Source organism: Sinocyclocheilus anshuiensis, unplaced genomic scaffold (assembly GCF_001515605.1).
Source record: "Sinocyclocheilus anshuiensis isolate Anshui unplaced genomic scaffold, SAMN03320099.WGS_v1.1 scaffold392, whole genome shotgun sequence".
NCBI classification, from domain to species: domain Eukaryota; kingdom Metazoa; phylum Chordata; class Actinopteri; order Cypriniformes; family Cyprinidae; genus Sinocyclocheilus; species Sinocyclocheilus anshuiensis.
Window position 1 is genome coordinate 3,389,649 of NW_015557091.1, and position 24,525 is coordinate 3,414,173.

Genomic DNA, 24,525 nt, shown 5'->3' on the forward strand with positions numbered 1-24,525 from the left:
ATTATACATCATATATATATATATATATATATAGTAATTCTTGTAATTATTATTGAACTTTTTATATACTTTGCTTCACTTTATAAACATTTTTGGTATTGTTTTTTTTTATCTCAAACACCATGTGAAGGATGTACAGGATTTAAAGTGTTCTAACATCAATAAAAAATGTAAAAGTTATAGCTAAAGGCTTGAGTAATTTAAAATAGACAATTTAGCTCAACAATCTATAAATAATAGAAGCCATCATGCGTCATTTATGAGAATGTTTTTCTAACTGCATAAGCGCTCTGGGATAATGATTAATCTCTGCACCCGGCAGGCAGTAAAACCTGCAGACAAGGAAAATGAAGACAAAAGATGATGAAGGCCATGGTAAGTCATCTGTTATCATTGTAATTATTCACTAAATGATCTCATCATTCATTGCGTGAGCACCTGCAGAAGATATTTTCCAGATGAGAGGCATTTGAAATAATTCTTACAGTCTGTCACAGGTTGCTTGCAGTAGTGTTTGGTATGGGTTGTGTGATGGTCAGTAAGCTGCTTCAGGGGTCACTCCTCCATCTGTGCCCCGAATCTTCCTTCAGTCGGGAGTCGTGAAGAAAAAAAGAACTTTTAAATAACTTTTTCTTCATAGCCTCAGCACTGGTTTCAGCACCGGCTCCAGAACCAGCAGCACCGGCCACACAACCAGAACCAGCGGGCCCGACTGCAGCACCAGAACCGGCCCCCAAACCAGAGGAGAAACCTGCAGACCCAGCCAATGGCCAGCCACCTGCTGAAGGGTAAACTAAATACCAGAAACATCTTTATCTGACAGATCATGTTGCAGTTTGGTGTGAACTTATATATATAACGGCAAACGAATAAATCTGGTTGATTTTAATTTCATGATGACTTTAAATCATTGTTTGTTCTATGCAAGTGCCAAGAGAAAGACTTGATGTCCTGAGTGCGATTGATAAGCTTTAATTAATCAAGGCTAATCAACTAGACTCTCATTGTCTTGGTAAGGACTCACAGTAAGTGATAGAACAGCATGTGAGTCAGTCATCAATGCGAACACTGTACATTAGATCCAAGAGTGTGCAACAGAGACCTGAAGATTATGAGACCAGGAGCTGAGAGGAGCTTACAAGATTTACAGAGCATTTGATATAAAAAGATCTCTAGAGCTGCTGAAGTTTAGAAAACAAAAATAAAGCTGACACCAAAAGTGGAAGAATGCCTCAGTGCTTTTATGTTGGATATGATCCTCAAAATATATTCACATTCACTGGAGCAGAATTTAATTTAGGTTTTTTGATAAGACAAACCTTCTGTTTCTCTGAAAGACATTACAATAATAAATCATGTAAAGTTTTGCGAAGGCCTAGTACTACTAATAATATGATACTCATAATGAGAGGCACTGGGTCTTCACTTACACTTGTAATGTGCCGTCATGACCAGCAGAGTTCAGCATATATAAGGAGAATTCAGAGTAGCTCAACGTCAAACAACTTAAACTCTATCAGCATTTGTGTCATGCTGCCAATCAATACAAGTAATTTCAACTCATTTTTTGTATGAACAAGCAAAAGTCATGTTTTCACGGATCCAGTGAATAGCCTAACTGTGGCAACGTAAAAATACCTACTTAAAAGCATTTAGACAAGCATTATAAGTGGTAAAATGAAATTTAAACATGTGTCATTGCACGCAGGGATACTAAAATTAGAGTTTCTGGAAGTTGAGGATTTCAAATGTCATTTTGTTGTGTGATATATTATTATATATGTTTAATATATTGATTTCACCTGAGATGGTCCTCACTGCAGAACACAAGATGCAGGGGGCGGGGTTGGATCCAGATCCAACTCCTCCCACCTTACATATACCTAAACCTACCTGTCTCCACCCCCTGATCCCTAAACTTACCCATCTCCACCCCTAAACCTACCATCTCCACCCCTAGATGTGAATCCAACCCCGCCCCCTGGATCTTTGTTCTGCAGTGAGGGGCTACTGTTTCACCTTGTGTTATTCTCTGTCTGATTATTATAGTGAGGAGGCCCTTTCCCCTGAGTCCCGGCCCATTGTGATAAGCATGCATTTTGATGCTTCACTCATTGAGATTGTTCAGCAGTACCGGCAACGGACTGAACAGTTTAAAGAAAAGGACATTGACCCCTATGCATCCTCTCCAGAGCGCAGCCCTCCTGTCAGTGAGTACAAATCAATCCAATTAATGACCATTACAGCTGAAATAATATGTAATAATATGACAGGTAGTCACCACATAACATGACAAGACAGTCTCGAGTAAGAGGTGACTTAACAAGTATTTTGTGTTTGTTCCAGCACCCGTCCTCAGAAAAGAAGACTACTCGAAGTTGGTGGAGGAAAGAAAACAAAAAGAGGAGGAGGAGAAGAAAAAGAAAGAAGAGGCGGAGAGAAAAAAGAAAGAGGAGGAGGAAAAGAAGAAGAAAGAAGAAGAGGAGAAGCAAAAAGAGAAAGCAGACAAGCCTGAGGAAAAGAAACAATAAAAAAAGGAGGAGAAAAAAGATGACAAGGCGGCCAAAGAGCACAAGTCCATCTGCCCAAAAATGAAATGCACCTGTGTAGATTTCCTGCTGAAGCCCATCGAGGACAGAGTGGACAAAGACTGGGCACCTCCATCGATCCTTTCACAGGTTACATGCTAATATGCTAACATCTGAATATGCAGTCATAAAATTACCACGTTTCTACGTTTTCTCTTTTCTTGTGTTTTTCACCAGATCGCAAGTACATTGCTTGGCTAAGCTTGGTGACCATTGCCTTCAGCTATAACCTGTGGTTCATACCGGTCCGTATGGCCTTCCCATATCATGACCCAGCGGTCGTTCCATTGTGGTTCACCTTGGACATCATTGCTGACATCATCTATGTCATCGACATAATTGTCTTCCAGCCACGACTGCAGTTCTGTAAAGGGGGAGACATCATTGTAAGAAAAAAACAAAACAAAGTTGATTGATAGTTTAATTTAGTTATATTATTAAATTCTAATACTATTAATAAGTACTTCTAATTTTCATCATTTTCTTTCAGTATGACAGAGTTGTGATTAAAAAGAAATATCGAGGATCATCAAGGTTTCAGGTACTGCAGATATTCAGTTGACTTGATTTGGATCTTCCAAATAGCATTTTATCCCCCAATAGAAAGCCATGGAATATTTCCTGTCCTTTCAGAATGATGTCCTATCCGTTCTGCCTTTGGACCTGTTATATTTCCTGTTTGGATTCAAGTCCGTTTTCAGGATCAATCGTTTGATGAAGGTAATGAACACTGCAGTTTCACTCCGGCCGAATGTGTTTTGGCAGGAGTCGTGATTGGCTATGAGTTGCATAATCATTCATGAGCCGATTACATTTTTGAATTTTCCTTAACCTTGTTTTGTTTATGTTTTCTCTTTAAGTTTTAAGTATTTTTTGAGTTCAGTGACCGTATTGAAGTAATCATGACCAAAGCGTACATCTGGAGGTATGTAACCAATACTTAAGAATTGATCTGGCTGACTGGTTCAGGGATGGGCAAAAAAAAAAAAAAAATCTGAATTTATGAATTGACAACCTTTCAGTTCATGAGTTGGAACCCCACAGGAATTTGAATGTCGTTTGGCTTCATTTTGAAGACTTTGGGGAAAATTAGAGCATTATGGAAAATGTGTTCTTCCAACATGCTCCAAAAAAGTACATTTTTAAAATGTTACATAAAAATGAAGCACACATTTCAATAGGTTCAAGTTCAGATTTCTTTGAACTTGATTGCATTGTAATTCTGCATGCTCAAATTCAAATTCTGCATCCTGTTTGCGACCTCAATGAAATCAAGAATTCAAGAATTAAAGATTTAAAAGACATGATTTAAAAGTTTGATGGCCCCCTATTTGGTACCAGACCCTTCGTTGAGAACCACTGTTATAAATCATTGTAAACATAATTCTTCTTTGTTCGTTTTAAAGAGTAATTCGCACTATTGGGTACCTGATGTTTATTCTTCATCTCAACGCATGTCTTTACTACGTGGCATCTGAGTACCAGGGGATCGGCACAACCAAATGGGTGTACAGCGGAGAAGGCAGCGCGTATGTAATTCCATCTACCCTTCAGATTCACTCAGATTTGATTATTTTTGTAAGGGTGAAGTATACCATTTCTGTGCCATTGGCAGCACCAAACAGAATTGGAATGAAGTTGAAATGCTAATGTAATGGGGGGGGTTTTCCTGTATTTTTTTCTTTTTCCATTCACAGTTCAAGTTTAACAAAAAAGTGCTAAATTAGTTTGCAGTAATTGCAGGTTGTGGGATTTTTGTTTTTCATATTCTCATAGCTACCTGAGATGTTTATTCTATGCAGAGAAATCCCTCCTGATGATCGCAGAACTTCCTTTCCCTGAGACCATGTTCGGTCAGATCTTTCAGATCTTTTTGGTGCCCTATTTTTGTCCATCATTCTTGGCCAGGTAGACATTATGTCTCCAAAGCTTTTGTCTCTAAAGTGTATGCTCCTGAAGCGCTTGGTGTTTTTTTTGGCTCACGTTTTGATTTTATTTATTTTTTTCACTTGGCTTTCTTGCTTGGCCTTGGCTTTGCTCAGTGGTTCAATGTATGCTGTTTTGACGCTGTAATATCTTCAAATCTTTAATAAGGACTCAGATATGACTGCATGATGTTTTTATTTTTTACATACTGAATTTTACTGTCTCTTTCTCTTTCCCAGGTACTTGCGCAGTTACTATTTTGCCGTGCGGACTCTGATCAACATTGGTGGTCTGCCTGAGCCTCACATAGTCTTTGAAATCACCTTTCAGTTAGCAAACTTTTTTGTTGGTGTCTTTGTCTTCTCAAGTTTGATTGGACAGGTACACAATGTGATGATGTAAACATAATGAGCTCAACCCCTAATCCCAGGCAGCCAATCGTATCATAGTTCTCATCCAGTTCTCCTGTCAGGAACCATGTTGATTTATTGTTATGGCGCTCCTATTGTTTAAGAAGATAGGATGTGTCACTTCTTTACCAGATGTTACATATGATATTAAGATAATTTATTGGATTTTTAATTTTTTTTTTATTTATTTAGCCTATATTGGAAATATAATTGTGTAGGCTCATTTATGCTATTTTTACATTTTAATTACCTTTGCTGTCATCTAACACTAGCTTACAGTTAATCTTTAATTCAGTGTTTTATTTTGAATCTATTCAGAAAAAAAGTATTATTGTAATATCAGCTGTTTGTCAGTTATCAACCATAACATTAAAACATAATTATTGGTTTATCAATATAGGGCATAATTTTGACATTGGTGCAACAAAAAAAAACCTAGTAATTTTACAACACTGTTAAATGTAATCTTTAATAAATCCCAACATAAATATTCAATTCAATTCAATTCAAGTTTTCATGCTGTACATTATAATATAGTGATGCCTAAATTCACTTGTAGCATTTAAAATTATTTATTTCAGTTTTCAGTGTTTTATTTTGAATTTATTTAGACAAAGTAGTATATAATTTTAGTTTTGGCCATTTTACAGTTATTGACCACGACATGAAAATAATTATGGTTTTATGAATATTGGCCTTCATTTTAATAATGGTGCAAAAATAAGTAAATAAATAATAATAATAATAATAAACTAAGAATTTTATTACAATGTTAAATTGAATCTTTAATAAATATCAAAATAAATATCAATTTTCTTGCTGTACAGTATAATACTGTGATGCCTAAATTCACTTGTAGTATTTAAATAGTTAATTTTAGTTTTTTAGTATTTTTTAAATGTAATTTAAAAAGTATATAATTTTATAGTATAGTATATTAGTATAGAATCAGCCATTTATCATTTATTGGTTCTAACATGAAAATATGATCAGTTTTTCAGTGTCAGCCAGAATCATCATAATGGTGCATCCATATCAGATATATAGATGTTAATCTGATGTTACAGATGAGAGATGTCATTGGAGCAGCTACTGCCAGCCAGACCTACTTCTGTGCTTCTATGGATGCTTGTGTGGCATACATGGTGACAAACCACATCCCCAAGCTGGTTCAAATCAGAGTGCGCACCTGGTACAACTACACCTGGGAATCTAAGTTTACATGTAAATAAGATTGGTAATCGATAACAGGGTCCGGCCAATTAAGGTTTGGCTTCTCCTCAGATGAGTCTGAGCTTCTGGAACAGATGCCTTTGGTGATGAGAACAGCCATCGCTGTGGACATCAACCTTGCTACTTTCCAAAAGATCGACCTCTTTAAGGTGGACTTGATTTAAGGAAGGAAACAGATTGTGATGAGCTGCACATGGTCAGTTGGGTGATGCTTCTGTGTTTTTTTCATCGCAGGGCTGTGACAACCAGATGCTTGTGGACATGTTATTGAGGCTAAAGTCCATTGTGTATTTGCCTGGAGACTTTGTGTGCAAGAAGGTGAGTTATATTGCCTTTTATTTATAGACACCAAGCACATCAAGTCTTCACTCTCCTGTTTCTCCACAGGGTGACATTGGAAAGGAAATATACATCATTAAGGCCGGAGAGGTGCAGGTCATCGGTTGGCCGGACAATAAGATTGTGTTTGTGACTCTGAAGGCAGGCTGTGTGTTCGGAGAGATCAGGTGAGCTATCAAAATGAGAATCTGCCTTTATAGCTACATGTCATGAATGTGACATATCAACTCATGTGTTTATAATCGACCCCAGTTTGCTACAGTCTTCAGCATGGAGGAAACAGAAGAACTGCTAATGTAGCTGCTCATGGATTCGCCAACCTCTTCGTACTGGATAAGAAAGATCTCAATGACATCCTGATTCACTACCCAGAGTCTCAGAAGGTGCTGGCCAGGAAGGGACGGTAATTATTATTTCAGTCAGACGTTCATGTGGATGCAGATGCACCTACATAAGCAATGAGAAAATCATTTTTTTGTTTCCCAATAAATTATCTAATTATCCTTTTATTATTATTTTGCAAGACATTAAGAACTCACTTAACTGTGTTAGATTTTTGCTTAAAACAAGAAGACCAATAGTGAAATCTAAAATACTGGTTAACACTGTTTCAAAGGAAACTGCTGAAAGCCAAGGGTCCACCTCCTGCTGCTAAAGGCAACGAGGAAAAGAAGAAAGGACTGGCTCAGTTCGGACAAAAACCACCCACTCCCAAACTTTTGCGTGCATTTGCAGGAGGAGCATTCACCAAAAAAGGCTTTATGGACAGACTTAAGGTAAGGAATTCTAATATACTGTATATATTTACATATACACTACCGTTTAAAATTTTGGGGCCAGTAAGTTTTGTTGTTGTTGTTTTTGGAAAGAATTAATGCTTTTATTCAGCAATAATTCATTAAAGGGGTCATATGATGCTGCTAAAAAGAACAGTATTTTGTGTATTTGGTGTAATGAAATGTGTTTATGCGGTTTAAGGTTAAAAAACACATTAATGTAATTTAAAAAGTATATAATTTTATAGTATAGTATATTAGTATAGAATCAGCCATTTATCATTTATTGGTTCTAACATGAAAATATGATCAGTTTTTCAGTGTCAGCCAGAATCATCATAATGGTGCATCCATATCAGATATATAGATGTTAATCTGATGTTACAGATGAGAGATGTCATTGGAGCAGCTACTGCCAGCCAGACCTACTTCTGTGCTTCTATGGATGCTTGTGTGGCATACATGGTGACAAACCACATCCCCAAGCTGGTTCAAATCAGAGTGCGCACCTGGTACAACTACACCTGGGAATCTAAGTTTACATGTAAATAAGATTGGTAATCGATAACAGGGTCCGGCCAATTAAGGTTTGGCTTCTCCTCAGATGAGTCTGAGCTTCTGGAACAGATGCCTTTGGTGATGAGAACAGCCATCGCTGTGGACATCAACCTTGCTACTTTCCAAAAGATCGACCTCTTTAAGGTGGACTTGATTTAAGGAAGGAAACAGATTGTGATGAGCTGCACATGGTCAGTTGGGTGATGCTTCTGTGTTTTTTTCATCGCAGGGCTGTGACAACCAGATGCTTGTGGACATGTTATTGAGGCTAAAGTCCATTGTGTATTTGCCTGGAGACTTTGTGTGCAAGAAGGTGAGTTATATTGCCTTTTATTTATAGACACCAAGCACATCAAGTCTTCACTCTCCTGTTTCTCCACAGGGTGACATTGGAAAGGAAATATACATCATTAAGGCCGGAGAGGTGCAGGTCATCGGTTGGCCGGACAATAAGATTGTGTTTGTGACTCTGAAGGCAGGCTGTGTGTTCGGAGAGATCAGGTGAGCTATCAAAATGAGAATCTGCCTTTATAGCTACATGTCATGAATGTGACATATCAACTCATGTGTTTATAATCGACCCCAGTTTGCTACAGTCTTCAGCCAATGGAGGAAACAGAAGAACTGCTAATGTAGCTGCTCATGGATTCGCCAACCTCTTCGTACTGGATAAGAAAGATCTCAATGACATCCTGATTCACTACCCAGAGTCTCAGAAAGTGCTGGCCAGGAAGGGACGGTAATTATTATTTCAGTCAGACGTTCATGTGGATGCAGATGCACCTACATAAGCAATGAGAAAATCATTTTTTTGTTTCCCAATAAATTATCTAATTATCCTTTTATTATTATTTTGCAAGACATTAAGAACTCACTTAACTGTGTTAGATTTTTGCTTAAAACAAGAAGACCAATAGTGAAATCTAAAATACTGGTTAACACTGTTTCAAAGGAAACTGCTGAAAGCCAAGGGTCCACCTCCTGCTGCTAAAGGCAACGAGGAAAAGAAGAAAGGACTGGCTCAGTTCGGACAAAAACCACCCACTCCCAAACTTTTGCGTGCATTTGCAGGAGGAGCATTCACCAAAAAAGGCTTTATGGACAGACTTAAGGTAAGGAATTCTAATATACTGTATATATTTACATATACACTACCGTTTAAAATTTTGGGGCCAGTAAGTTTTGTTGTTGTTGTTTTTGGAAAGAATTAATGCTTTTATTCAGCAATAATTCATTAAAGGGGTCATATGATGCTGCTAAAAAGAACAGTATTTTGTGTATTAGGTGTAATGAAATGTGTTTATGCGGTTTAAGGTTCAAAAAACACATTATTTTCCACGTACTGGTTATGCAAATCTTCCCACATAGTGATGTAGATATGTGGGGGCGTGTTAGAACGAGCCGTTTTAGGTAGGTGTGGCTGACTCTTAACTTTTATAAAGAATATCTCTTTGGATTTGAGACTTTAGTCTTTGCAACTTTACAGATCTTCTTTATGCACCAAGAGCTTGTAAGACTCCAAAGAGAAAGGAAAACTTTAAATCGCATCATATGACCCTTTTAAATTAATCGAAAATGACAGTAAAAACATTTATAATGTTGCAAAAGACTTCTATTTCAAATAAATGTTGTTCATTTGAACATTGCATTTAACAAAGAATACTGAAAATATGTATGATGGTTTCCTCAAAGATATTAAGCAGCATGACTGTTTCCAACATGTCTAAAAATAATAAATGTTTCTTCAGCAGCAAATCAGATATTAAAATGATTTCTGAAGGATCATGTGACGCTGAAGACTGGAGTAATGATGCTGAAAATTCAGCTTTGCATCACAAGAATAAGTTAAATTAAAGTAGAAAATAGTTATTTTAAAAATATTAAAAATAATATTTCACAATATTACTTTTTACTTTTACTGTATAAGAGATTTATTTTCAAAAACATTAAAAAAAACGTATGGACCCCAAACATTTTAAAACATAAAACACTGAATAAAACTTTCAACTTTGGATGTAGAATACAATAACCAAAACAACGGTTCAAAAATTTTACATTTCTTGTTTATATTTTTCTTTTCTAGACTGCCGCTACATCAGAACGTCAATAATCGCATGAAATACATTAAAGATGTCTCTTTTTTAAATAACCTACATATTTTAAATGTATTTTTCAAAACTAAATATCTTTATATGTATCTAAAACATTTAAAAAATGATCTTCTTTCCCTGCTAACCGTGGTCCTTGCCAATCAGTGAATCTTATTACTAGTAATACATGCATTATTTGATTGCAATTTGTTTCAATTCCTTCCAAAATAGTATGTTTGTAAATCTATTTTGTACTAAAACCTAAATAAAAGACACATTTTGTAGTTGCGTAGTACAGTGAACATCATTTCTGAAACAACTGAGTATTATTTATACTTGAGAGTTTACATAGCCCGCATGCTCTCAGTTAGTTGAGTCAGTCTGCCGTGGGATCTCACAGTTAATCTCTTTAGTCTGGCAGAGTTTTAATTAACTAAGTGGTCTTTCTAAATGTGGACCCAGAGCAGAAATACAGCACAGCACAGTGCAGGAATAGCTCGCAGCTCCAGAATAGCCCACGGATGCCCTATCAAAGTGTTGCCTGGCACACTTTAAGCAATCCAATGTGACTCATGAGCCAATAATACAGCAAATATCTCAGTCAAAAATCAGTGCATGTTGGCTTTACAAAAAGAAATGGCCGTTTGCAGCTCACCCTATAATGCAGTTTTAATAGAAGATTGTGATTGGTTGACTGCAAGTGAGAAGGCCCTTGATAGGTCAGTCAAACTGTGGTGAACCCTGGGAAAAGGGTCGTTCCTAAAAGGGAATTAATAGAGCTCTAAGAATTAATTGAAGCAGGTTGGAGTTCACACATCAGCGATCTTCATTTGGATAAAGAGCGTGGACGGATAAATCTGGATGAGATTGTGTGCCCTGTGAGCCAGTGCAGCCATGTTCAGCACGTTTAAAACGCTTTTTTGGGCCAAAAGTGTGGCGGCAGTAGCTCAGAGCCCTGGACCTTCGACATCAGTACCTGCACCCACACCTGCTCCTCCAACAAAGGTACAACCACCTGGCTTTAGCACAATACAGCACCAGGATCATCCCACACATACAACTGACTTCAGTGTCAGAGAAATATGTTTCCTTAAAAAAAAGATAGCAATTTTATCCAAAAATATATCTCAGCTTGGTTTACTGGAAAGGCAGCTCAAATGGTAAGCTATTTGAATAAACTATGTGATTTTATAAGTAAAACTAAAAGATTTACTTACTAATGATGTTTTTGACGTTTATGTGGGAATGGAAGGATCCATAGACATTTATCCATTATATGTGAAAAGAGCAAGTAATTTCTGTTACATAATTACACTTTAAAAGGGAAATTGTCCCTGGTACTTCTTTTTAAATTAGTCTTAAATACATATTAACAATATTTAGAGCATAAATACATGTATAACACAAATCTCTGTTTGATTACTCAAATACCATATACCATAATATAATATATTGTTTATATTTATTTAATTATTAATAGTTATTTAGGGTGTCAGATGATGGATATTATGTAGTAAATTATAGTTGACTTCTTTTACTTTTTGTCCTATTATTATGCATTTAGTGTTTATGGCCTTATATTAATTATTTGTCTTACTAAAAGACTATCTATATGAACTGTAATCTAAAATACTGAAAAAAAGAAGCTAATGGCCATTTAATTATATTGATTATTTGTCAACTTGACAAGTATACTTTTATCTATTTAATATATAAAACTATTATTGTATGTCAGCATCAGGCTACTGAAGTATTATTTTTTTAATTTAGTTTTTATTTTTTTATTTTATTTTTTAGTTATTTTAGTTCTTCAACTTTAAATGAAAAATGAGAACTAGCTGAAATAGTTTTTTTTTTTTTCAGTATTTTATTTTATTTCAAGTAATGAATTTTTTTATGGCTTTAGTTTTTGTTAATGATAAGCCTGATGCCCACAAATAAAATTATTTGCATTTATATGTCTTACCCATTGTCATGACAAGCAGGTGTGGTTATACTGACAGAACTTTAACTGTGTGAAAGTAAAAAGTGTGTGTGTAAAACAGTTTATGACACACCTCTCATTCCACATGGTGCCATTAGTTCAAACATCATTGCTATACACTGGAAATGTGTTGTGATGAAAAAAAAAAATTTCTGTGTTTACTTTTACTTTACTTTACTTTTAGTCATTTAGCAGACGCTTTTATCCAAAGCGACTTACAAATAAGAAAAAGTAATTAAAACTAAAAGCTAAAACTCTATAAATACTATATATATACACATTTAAGAAAATAAAAGAAATTAAATAAAAATGACAAATGCATATTACAACAACATTTCAAAACTAAACATTTAAATGAAAACAAAAAAATAAAGCTAAAAACAATTCAAAATATGAAAAGAACAAAAGGTATGAGTATAATAATGATTCTAACATAACACTAAGCCAAACACCAAAAAACAACTACATATGTGTATGTACAGCCACACACATATACATATACATGTACATATATATAAATACATTCAATATATATATATTATTTCATTTCCATTTTGTATGTTGAAGTACTGAAATAACTCAAATTAAATAATTTTACAGGAGGAAAAGACAGATGCAAAGAAAGATGAAGAACAGAAGAGAAAAAGGAGGAAAAGCCATTGGTGAGTCTACATCCATCTTCACTTCATGAGATGATGTTCCATTAAGGGAAACTGCAATTCTCTTTTTAGAATTTTCAGTTTTAGAATTATGACTGATGTTTTCATCTGGAATCCTGGAGGCATTCTCATTTGAAGGGTTGGATGAAAAAGCATAATGGACCGCATTATCTCACTAAAGTACTTTATTAATTAACTAGCGTGTCAGGAGAAGCTGAAGCTTAACCTATGAAAACATATTTTTAAAGCACTCTGGACACCATGAATGAGTGTTAACCTCTCCAGTGAATGAGCGAACACATGCACAGATGCTGTTAATAATCAGAGTTTTTTTTTTCTGTTCAGTTTGTCTTTAATTATGTGCTAATCTGAGCAAATAGATGTTAGGAATATCCAATCAAATTATCCCAAAACATCTCATTCTGACTTGTGCTTCTTAAGAACCAGCTTCAGCACCTGCTCCTGCACCAGCTGCTGCTCCAGAGCCCCCTAAACCAGAAGCCAAACCAGCAGATCCAGCCAATCCCGGAGCAGAAGCTGCAGGGTGTAAGAGTTAAGACTACCTGAAAATGTTCTCATTATATGTAGTGTGTATATACTGTAGTGTATACTATACTATATACTATACTATACTATACTATAAAACCTTAGAGTCAGTGATTTTCAAACTGGGGTCCAGAAGCCACAAGGGGATGCTAGAGAGTCGGCAGAGATGGTTTAGAGAAAAATAGAGTAAAAAAATGTATTGTAATAAACTGAACAAATTAACTTGAATTAATTTAATTCATAATTAATAACAAATTATACAACTACTATAAGTATATCCCAGACACATACATTACACTTACATTAAGTGTACTATGTTGTACTATATGTACTATATACTATAGTACAAAATGTACTATATAGCAATATGTACATGTACTATATAGCAAATCTCAAATGCTTTATTGTAATTGTCGAAGATTGTAAATTATATTATCGCCTAGTGATATATTAAAAGTTGGATATATAGTACATTCTACTTAACCTGTGTACATACAGTATAGTCATGTAAAGCTATACTATATAAGAAATCTGGGCTGTGTGATGATATTTTCTGAGTGTTCAAAATGTCCAGTTTTTTTTTTTTTTAGTTTTTTTTTTTTTGTTTGTTTGTTATACGAATGTTAAAGGAACATTCCATTTTGCAAACATTATGGGAATGTTAGTTTTGAAAGTTCCCTGAACATTCTGGAACAAGTAGTAACATAAAAAAATAAATAAAAAAAATAACACGTTTTAGAAAACATTCCATGAAAAATGTATAAATAACATTTTTGTTTTAACGTTTGAGAACATTATTAAAGACCATTATTAACATTATTAAACAATACAAAGATCATTATTAAAGGGATTATTGAAGATGACGTTACTGGAAGAATGTTTGTTCGTAACTTTGAGAGAACATTGCCAGAACGTTCTGAGAATGTTCCCTGTTAGCTAGCACTATAAGGCATTAAATTATGACTACATTATAAACATTAACATCATACATTTTTTGTAAAGTTGCTCTGAGAATATGAGCACTGTGAAAAATGCTACACAAATAAATTTCACTTGACTTGATGAATTAAACTTTGACTTTCATTTCCGCTTCAGGTTTAGAACAGGAAGCAGAATAATTGTGTAGTCTAAATCTACTACCACCTCCATTACTAGCCTACAACTTTGAGTACTGCTACTGCTAGCGATTTTTATTTATTTATTGCATAATTAAGCCTATGTCTTTTTCACGTAGTGAGGATGCACCACCACCACCACCTCCTCCACCCGTCGTCATCAACAGATACTGTGACGACCAGCTGCGAGATATCGTGAGGAAACTACGGGAGAGGATGCAGCTTCATAAGGAGAAAGTCATAGACCCCTAGGCCTCGTCAGTGAGTAGTACAAACACATCCAGAGTCTGTCTGAATCCTGCTGTTTGATGGACAAGTCAATAATGCAAGATTCATAAATGATCTAGCAGCTGTTTCTCATTTCTCTGTTCCTCAAGGACTTGGAATCTTAAAGGTTTTAAACCGTTTGTCTCATTTACCCTGCTGGAAGAACCAGGTCATTCTAGCTTTTTGGAAAATATAGCTACTTTGTTGCTGTCTGGTCAAAAGCAGCTAGTCCTTCTTATTAACCATCTAGACCAGCTTGGACAATCTAGCGACTACCAATTTTGTCCAGCAAAAAACATGAACTAGCTTCCACCTGCATTTTCCAGCATGGAGTCCATCCATTTGTCTTTACTCTTCTGAACTTTGGTGTACTGTTGATAGCACCGGTTTATCGAAAGGAAGACTGGATCAAAAAGCAGGAAGCGGAGAGAATAAAACGAGAAGAGGCCGAGCAGAAGAAAAAAGAGGAGGATGCTAAGAAAGCAGCGGCAAAGAAAGAAAAAGAGGAGAAAGAGGAAAAGCTGAAAGCCGAGAAGGAGGCGGCCGAAGCCATTTGCCCCAAAATTAAATGCACATGCATAGACACACTTCTCAAACCTTTAGAAGACAAGATGGACGCATATTTGGGGACAACCATCGACCCTTTCACGGGTAGGACGCTATGAGAACTGAAGATGCCTCTTTAAGTATAAAACATTGGCCTACACGTGTTTGATTTTTCTCTCATCAGATCGGCGGTATATTAAATGGCTGAGTGTCGTCAAAGTCGCTTTTAACTACAACGTTTGGCTGGCCACGGCATGTTTGTGTTTCCCGTACCACACGCCTGTGACCATCCCTTTCTGGATCTTTTTTGATATCCTGGCAGACCATGTGAACATCATAGACATCACCATGTTTCAGTCGCGCTTACAGTTTGTGAAAGCAAGAGACATCATAGTAAGTAAATCTTGGTATAGACGCTTACACATTTGGAATTGTGACAATAAGACGTCCGCTCAAAAACCGACAATATGATTTCCTCAGAAAGACAGAATATTGGCAAAACAGAGGTACAGAGAATCTGCCAGATTTCAGGTGTGTGCTATCTATATATAGAGTTTATAAATATAATATATGTACTTTATTTTATCTTGATACTTTCTCTCAACAGGCAGATCTGATAAGCATCATACCATTTGACCTGCTGTGTTTCCACTTTGGGTTTACATCGATCTTTAGGATAAACCGGTTTATGCGGGTCAGTTACTCAACTTCTCCAGCCAAAATTGTTTTCTTTAATTCTGTTTTTTTTTTTAATTATTATATCTTTTTTTAAAGTGTTATTTTAGTATTATGTATATATGATATACTATTATTTTCAATTTATTTTAGCTTCTTTTTTGTTGCAATTTTTATTATTTCTTGTTTTTTATATTTGTATTTGGCTTTATTTTATTTCAGTTTCAGTTTTATTTATTTTAGTACTTCAACCTAAACTTTTCTTCATTTCAGTTTGTTGCCAAGGCAACATTTCTAATTTAGTTTTTCTACTAATATTTGTTTTATTTGAGCTTTATTTCAATTAATGAAAATTATTTTTAATAGTTTTCGTTAACTATAACAACAACACTGTTTTGTACGACTGGTTCTTGCTATCAATTGTGTAGTAGTTTTTAGTGTACTGTACAATGAGCTCTGTTTAATGTGCATATTCCTTCTTTCTTTTTAGTATCAATCATTTTTTGAGTTCAGCGATCGTCTGGAAAGCATCATGGCTAAGGCATATATCTGGAGGTATGGCTGACAAAGTATGAATTCTATATGCTAATGTATTTTAAGTGGCTTTTAGTGTGTTGCTAGGTGGTTGCTTACTGACCCACCCAAATATTCTATAATATGTTGGTCTTTGGATTAGGGCTGTCGCGATTCGTCGATTTTATTCGACTATTCGATTTTTAAAAATCCTCGACTTCATTTTGCTCGCATCGACTAACCGGCAAAATACCGGAAGTGGCGCATTTCACGGACGAGAATCCATAAAACACATTATTATACGGTTTCCCAAGGCTGCATGATATATTAAACCCATTTAAAAATCATAATTAAGCATAATTGTAAATTCACAAACGCTACGATTTAATTAAATAATTATATGCGATGCAGTTCTAATACAGTATATGCGCTTTAATTATTTGCATGCGTGTAGGTTAAGTACGTGCGTCACACAGAGGCTCCGTTCACAGTAGTTCCACAGGAACTGTTATCATTTACATGTGTGGAGCGGCTCAAACTCCATCTCTGATTATAATTATAGGGCCCTATGAAATCCGTTTTATTTGCAAATTCAGTTTTTTTCCGTTTTAATGCTTAAATAAAATTTTATTAATCAAAAAGCCTGTCTAATTAATTGAGTTTTACAGTTTTATCTTTACCAAATTCTGTTTTGCATTATTTTCTGGATTCCATTTTAATGGTTCCATGAAATTTTAATAATCAAAAGCATCTCCAATTAACTGATTTTATACAAAAAAAAAAAAAAAAACTTTTTTTTTTTTTTTTTTCTACTTTGGATATGGATGTATGAGCAATAATAGGCCTACTAATAGTGAATAGTGAGTTGACCGCACTACTGGATATCTGCTCTTCTGTCTCCATTTAAACTCCTGCCTTTACTATTGTAGCATCAGAATACGAGGGGCTAGGCAGCACTAAATGGACATATGATGGAAAAGGAAATGCGTATGAACTTTTTTTTTCCTTTTCCATTATTTCATATATTTCATAAATAGTAGCTATAATAAATTTAATTTAATATTGAATTACAATGTTATATATAATTATTACATTTTATATTATATAATTATTATATTTTTATTTTTATAATTTACACTTAAAAAATCAATACATTTAAATACATTTAAAATAAATATATAAATAAATATTGTACTGATAATTTTGTCATTTTTCTTGCCAAGGAATCTCCGCTGTTATTATTTTGCCACTCGTACACTGACCACAATCAGAGGTCTCCCCGAGCCTCATACACTCTCTGAGATCGTCTTCCAGCTGGTGAACTTCTTCACAGGAGTCTTTGTCTTCTCTAGCTTGATTGGACACGTAAGTAAAGTGACGTGACATATGGCCAAGTATGGTGACCCATACTAGGAATTAGTGCTCTGCGTTTAACCCATCCAAAGTGCACACACACAGCAGTGAACACACACACACTGTGAACACACACCCGGAGCAGTGGGCAGCCATTTATGCTGCGGTGCCCGGGGAGCAGTTGGGGGTTCGGTGCCTTCCTCAAGGGCACCTCAGTCGTGGTATTGAAGGTGGGAGAGAGCGCTGTACATTCACTCCCCCCACCTACAATCCCTGCCAGTACGAGACTCGAACCCGCAACCTTTGGGTTACAAGTCCGACTCTCTAACCATTAGGCCACGACTTCCCACTAAATGGGAAAGCCTAAATGAATACATGTAACACATGTCCCAGTGTAATCACTTCACACCATTGATCAAAACCTGTTTAAACCCAGATGAGAGATGTCATTGGAGCAGCTACGGCGGGTCAGACCTACTTCCGCGCCTCTATGGACTCCTGTGTGGCTTATATGAACACCTACACTATCCCAAAGCTGGTGCACTGGTGGGACTCCCAGGGCATGCTGGGTAAGAGCTTACTGTAATTCCTAATAGAAGTGCTCAATTAATACAGCTAGTTTTGGACTGATATTTCATAAAGTTACCATAAAACTAAACGGATGCTAATTTCTATGGATCAGACGCAAATAAACTCTATTTTTCCGCAGATGAATCTGAGTTATTAGAAAAGATGCCTCTGGGATGAGAATAGCCATCGCTGTGGACATCAACCTTGCCACCTTTCAGAAGATTGACCTCTTCAAGGTGTTCATCATGATAATATCCACAAATTAACAACCTGTGAAAGGAAAAAACTCCACTGCCCCCTACTGGTGGCAACTGTCTCATAGAATCTGGCGCACTTTTATGAAGTAAATCCATGTTAGAATGATAAAAAGCATGAAAGAAAGAGAAAACAAGTGAGGGATTGATTTTGTTTCAAGTTTTTGCAATTTCCAACATATTTTTCTAGGGCTGTGACAACCAGGTGCTTGTGCACGTTACTGCGTCTGAAATCCATTGTGTACTTGCCAGGAGACTTTGTGTGTAAGAAGGTGAGAACATCAAATATAATCATCCATGCATGTATCTGATATTATGTTGATTGAACATAGTGATTCAGACAGTTATCATGGGCAAATGTCTTCCATTGGTTCATGCAGGGTGACATTGGGACCGGACAATAAGATAGTGTTCATGACTCTGAAAGCAGGCTGTGTATTTGGAGAGATCAGGTCCTGGACAGACGATCTATATACACTACTGTTCAAAAGTTTGGAGTCTGTAAGATTTGTTGAAAGTAGACTCTAACCAAGGCTGCATTTATTTAATCAAAAATACAGTAAAACAGTATATATTGTGAAATATTGTTACAATTTTACTTATTTTATCATATTTTTAAATGCAATTCATTAATTTATACCTGTGATGACAAAGATGAATCTTTTGTAACATTATAGATGTCTTCACTTTCGCTTTTGATCAATTTAATTCATCCTGAATAAAAAATATTATTAAAAACAATGACTGACCAAACTTTTGAACGATGATAAAAACAAGTCTCTAGAACTTAAATGCATTTTTTTTAATCATCCATCCAACCTATCTATCTATGCATCCATCCATCTGTAAATAATTAAAATATTTAATATATAGTTTCGTCATATTTATTAATTGCATCTCAGTAATATTGCAAAAAAAATTAAACAATGCCACTTTTTGCTTTTATTTACTGTATGTGAAACAAGGCATGCTACAAGCACACAGATGCAAGACTTGTCAGCAAAACATATCATACACTGCTTAGCTGACACATTACATTATAATGATACTGTATCCGATAAAAATAGCTTTATTTAAATTACATTTAAGATGATCTAATATATTCCTCTCAGCATTAATTGAGCACAATGTGCTATTACAGACTTTGTGATTAAATGTAAAACAAACTTGTTCTGCATCTTAAACAGTTAATACTGATCCAAAAAGCTGTTTATCTTGTCATATTATTATTATTATTATTGTAGTAATGCATAGTGCCTTCAGGCACATAACAGGATGACTGGCCTATCCAGACGTCAGTATCTATGGCTTTCATCTGTACAGATTGAGATCTGAGCACCATTCCTCAGTGGCTTTAGCTTTGTGCATTCTGGTCAAAAATTCAACTTGGCAATGTGAAAAGCTGCCCCATGATTTCCATAGAATTAAATCAAACATATATGCACATTTTTTTTGTATAGGAACTGCAACTTAAACGATCAGGCATATTAATGTGATCAATATGATATTATGCATTAGATATATGAAGAAATGGCTTTGTGAGGCACTGATTAAAAAATCACATACAAATATAAGATGTAAAGAATGATAATGACATGAAAAATTAATGAGATAATGCTGACTGTAAACAATTAGCAAGAATGACATTGGAGATAAAAAAAAAATGCCTTCATACCATTGCTGTATTCTGTTGTCATAACTGGAACACTAACAAGGTTGACTTTAAACTTAAATTCCCTCCCAAATTTATTTTTATTCAGGAGGGTTTTTTTCAGTAACCGGTCATTTAGAGTAGGATACTTGAGTCCAAACAAGCTCTATAATTGACCATTGCAAGATCATTTTGCAGAAGAAAACATGTAAATAAATATAAAATGATTTAAAAAGTAAACAAATTCATAACTGAAATTTTAAACCAATGCAAACCACATGTATCTAGTGGTATTTCTCTTTAAGAAAGCCTATGGTTAGCAGGTTAGCAGGTTGGTGATGTCTAGTTGTGGAGTTGTATGTGGTATGAAGGAAATTAGCAGGCCCATCAGTTCTGCGTTGGCCCATTTGGAGAGTCCACTGGAGTGTTTGATTTAGGAGGCAGGAGCTTCGTCATGTTAAAGAAGGTGACGACCTGACCAGGAACCTCCGCCAGAACACACTTAGCGAGCTCCTCTTTAGGGGACTACAGAGAGAGAGAAAATGATAGTCATCATATTTCTGACTTTGAGCAGCAGAAGAAGGTCGGAGATTGCGGCGAGGGGTTAAGCTTCATAGTGTTAGTTAAAAGACAGTGCAGACAACATAAACCGTATGCTGCGCTCATGTCATGTTATGTCAGCTACCAATTAGCTACTGAAAATCATTCACATTTCTGTCAGAATATCATTTTATGGGCGTGTTCAAAAATACAGTCTTACTGGCATGAAGTGGCAGCTGAAATTGGGAAAATATTAGGGGAGGAGTTGGATTTTTCATTCATTACGCTGTACCTAGGAAAAATTCCTAAAACAGTTCTAGACAGTGACAAATACTTATTAAAAATACTTTTAGCAAGCAGTAGGAAAGCCATAACACGTAAATGGTTTCAGGTTGACCCTCCAACAAGGGCCAGTGGTTGGGAATTGTAAACGAAATATACTCTATGGAGAGACTTACATTTACTGTTAGACTTAATTTGGAAAAATGTATTAAGTACTGGGATAAATGGATTGTGGATACACATCATTGAGTATAAGTGGAATACTATATTCCAAAGAATGTATGGAAATTGTATTGTCTTGACTTTGTAACACCCATGATGACCTTTTGTTCCTTGTTCTCAATAAAAAAAAAAAGTAAAAAAAAAGATAATTTTATGAACATTTGGACTTCTTCCACTTGATCATTGTGACAAATGGCAGTTTTTAGCAGTAATATTACCTATAATTTTTTACTTTTTTAGATAATATAATGTATAATAATTATATAGATTATATAATTTATATTATATTCATATAATTAATAACAATAATAATAACAATACAATCTATCGTAGCACAAATGATACATGATACGTTTTTAGACAAAGTTAAGGTTTGGGACAGTTAGCATTTTTATGATTTATATAATATTGTATTTTATTAATATTTTGAATTAGCTTTTATTTTATATTTTTAGTTTTCATTTTAATTTTAGTATTTTTGTTATGCACTTGTCATTTTTATTATTTTTATTATATTTTTATTTATATTTAATTTATTTTTATTTCAGTTTTAGTTTTGGTAACTTAAAGTAGCACTTAAAGGGGTCATAGGATGCCCATTTTCCGCAAGTTGATATGATTCTTTAGGGTCTTAATGAAAAGTCTGTAACATAGTTTGGTTAAAATTTCTCAATGGTAGTGTACGCCCCTCTCTTCCGAGCCGCTCTCTGAGGGACTGTTTACTTTAGCTGCATTCATCGTGAAACTTGCGCATTTATGTAGATCTACACCGATTTTTTTAAATAAATGAAGATAAATGAAGACTTGTTTCGTTTTGAATCTCTTGAATGAATGATTCAGACATCAAATACATTTAACACTCTGTTCACCACCTACTGGAATAATGTAACATATACAATCATTATTTGCAGCGTATCATTACTTTCAAAGACCCATTTTGATCGCGGCTCCCGCAACATCCGAGTCTACATCCGAACTTTAAACTTTTATCAATACTTTCGTTATTATTTAATGTTTGCAACACAGAAATGTAGCCTACTGTGTAAGTAGACTGTTTGTGAAGCTGTTTCAAACAAAGCTTACATGATGAGCGCTGCTCTATCTGGATCAGCGGCTTCGCAAAAGCAGGTTTAAATATTCCGATGTGATTGTGATTTCAAAGGTTTAATAGACATAGCAGAATCACCGTCATTTAGGAATAAGATTACGTGAGTTTGAATCAAGATCGCTGTCTTTTAATAATTAAACGTGCATACATAGGCTATATAAGGCTCATATGTATTTTTCTAGCCCATACCAGACCTCAAAAGTAACCCGGGGACGGCTGCAGGTGCAAATAAAGAAGAGAGCCCTACATCTTCATGTCTATGAATGTTTTGGCTCATGTGGAGGCGATAGATTTATATATCTGAAGTAGGACATGACTTGTTGTGGTAATTCTGCCAGTACACATTGGGCAAGCATTTCCCTGGGCGCCTGAAATGAAATGGACACAAAGGCACAGGTGAGATGCTACAAGCCATAACAAGCGGTAGATACAGGTTTAATAGACATAGCAGAATCACCGTCATTTAGGAATAAGATTACGTGAGTTTGAATCAAGATCGCTGTCTTTTAATAATTAAACGTGCATACATAGGCTATATAAGGCTCATATGTATTTTTCTAGCCCATGTCATATTTGTACCAGACCTCAAAAGTAACCCGGGCCCAGGCAGCACCCCCGCTTCTCGCTGATGTAGCCTATTGTAGTAATGTTGTCTCTGTTATTCTGGTCTGTGAGCGTATGTGCGTTCAGGGGGCGTGGCTTTGGACGGCGATTGCGGGGAGGGTGGGACGTTCGCTTTCAGTGGGTTTCAGTTCGTTTCAGGCTAAAGTTAGCACCTCCTACTGCACCTTTAAGGAACCATAATTGTTAAGAGGATTTGAACTGTAAACTAAATCGATAATTGCAATCCCCATCCATAATTTTGACCTCCATGAACATGCAAATTAAATGTTCGAAATAAACATAAAGCCCTCATATATGTTTATATCAATGAAAATAAACATATAAACAAACATGAACAATACTCCATGATACTCCAATTAGTTCTTAGGGTTTTTTTTCTTCAAAATGGCTGTAAAAATACTGCAGTATGCAGCAAAACAAAATAATATAAACCAAAATAAGATCTTAGAAAGCGCAAAAAGGGAAAAGCCAAAGCAAGAGCAAGCCCAAATTAGTTTGTGTATGAAACTCCCCAGACCAGTTTTTCACTCACGTTTTGGAACTTTCTGAAGGGCACGAACTGCACAATGTCGCGTACGGCCGGTTCTCCTTTGATAGACCTCAGTCGCCCGTCATCTCCGTCCAGAATCTCCATGTCTGTGAAGTCGGCTTTGCCTACGCCCACAATGATGATTGACATGGGCAAGCGGGAGGCTGCGACTATGGCTCCACGCGTCTGATCCATGTCCGTGATCACTCCGTCCGTGATGATCAGCAGGACATAGTATTGCTGAAACAGATACGGGACAGAGTGAGAGAGACATCAAGCGTGGGTGCGTCATATATTTGGGTTTGTGTTGAACCTCACCGACGCTGTGTTCTGCTGTAAAGCCTGCTGTGCGAAACGAGCCATGTGGTTAATAATAGGAGCGAAGTTCGTAGGCCCGTAAAGTTTGACCTGAGGAAGGCACATCCTGTAGGCCTCCACCACACCCTCCACACCTATGGGAAGAGAAATACAACTTCCTGTTTATACACATCATTTCCTGTCATGCACAGAGGGCTGAAGACGGTTAAAACTGATATTGTTATTGTACCATACCTGCACAGAATGGGTTTGTGGGATTGAAGTTGAGAGGAAACTCATGAGACACCTAGAAAAAAAAAAAACAGTAATAAATGGAGGCTTCTGGGAGTTTGTCACAGTAACAACAGCAGATGTAATTTCATTTACCTGCCAAGTAGGTGGAATCTGGGCACCAAATCCAAATGCAGGAAACATTTTGTCACTACAGGACATGAAAGAAAGCATCAGACCTAGTGTTTGTTTTTTTTAAATACTGTATGATGAATAAAAATTTTCCTTGTGCCTTTGTACCTGTCATAGTCCTGGACCACAAGGCCAACTGACCAGATAGCTGAGAGATATTCATTCACACCTTGAGGACTGATGTAATGTAAAGAATCAGGTGACTTGGGGTCACCATTTGACCCAGTGAAGTCTATGCCCACCTGGAAGAGAAGAAAGATGAGAACCACATGGGTATGACATGAGTAACTTTGCTCCAACATGACAGAATATAATTCACAGAGCAAATGTCTTTGCAAATGTATTTTTATACAACATAAATAAAATAAAAATGCATTTATATTAAAGGGGTCATATGATGCTATTTTAAAGATCATTATTTTGTGTATTTGGTGTAACAGAATATGT

At 35.8% G+C, this 24,525-nt stretch overlaps 1 protein-coding gene and 2 pseudogenes across 1 annotated transcript in view; 2 read left to right on the forward strand and 1 right to left on the reverse strand.

Annotated features, from left to right (window-relative positions):
- Window positions 1-318: 318 nt before the first annotated feature.
- On the forward strand, window positions 319-9,970 carry LOC107677224 (cyclic nucleotide-gated cation channel beta-3-like; annotated as a pseudogene).
- Window positions 9,971-12,529: 2,559 nt separating this feature from the next.
- Window positions 12,530-18,930, forward strand: LOC107677153 (cyclic nucleotide-gated cation channel beta-3-like; annotated as a pseudogene).
- Window positions 18,931-19,331: 401 nt separating this feature from the next.
- Window positions 19,332-24,525, reverse strand: part of LOC107677279 (copine-3-like) — an 11,954-nt gene continuing 6,760 nt past the window's right edge. Inside the window, exons 11-16 of the mRNA XM_016472129.1 lie at window positions 24,187-24,320; window positions 24,043-24,097; window positions 23,911-23,962; window positions 23,677-23,810; window positions 23,362-23,598; window positions 19,332-20,578 (exon numbers count right to left, since the gene is read on the reverse strand). Coding sequence (XP_016327615.1) covers window positions 20,441-20,578; window positions 23,362-23,598; window positions 23,677-23,810; window positions 23,911-23,962; window positions 24,043-24,097; window positions 24,187-24,320 — 750 coding nt within the window. The 3' untranslated portion in view covers window positions 19,332-20,440. The remainder of the gene's footprint in view (window positions 20,579-23,361; window positions 23,599-23,676; window positions 23,811-23,910; window positions 23,963-24,042; window positions 24,098-24,186; window positions 24,321-24,525) is intronic.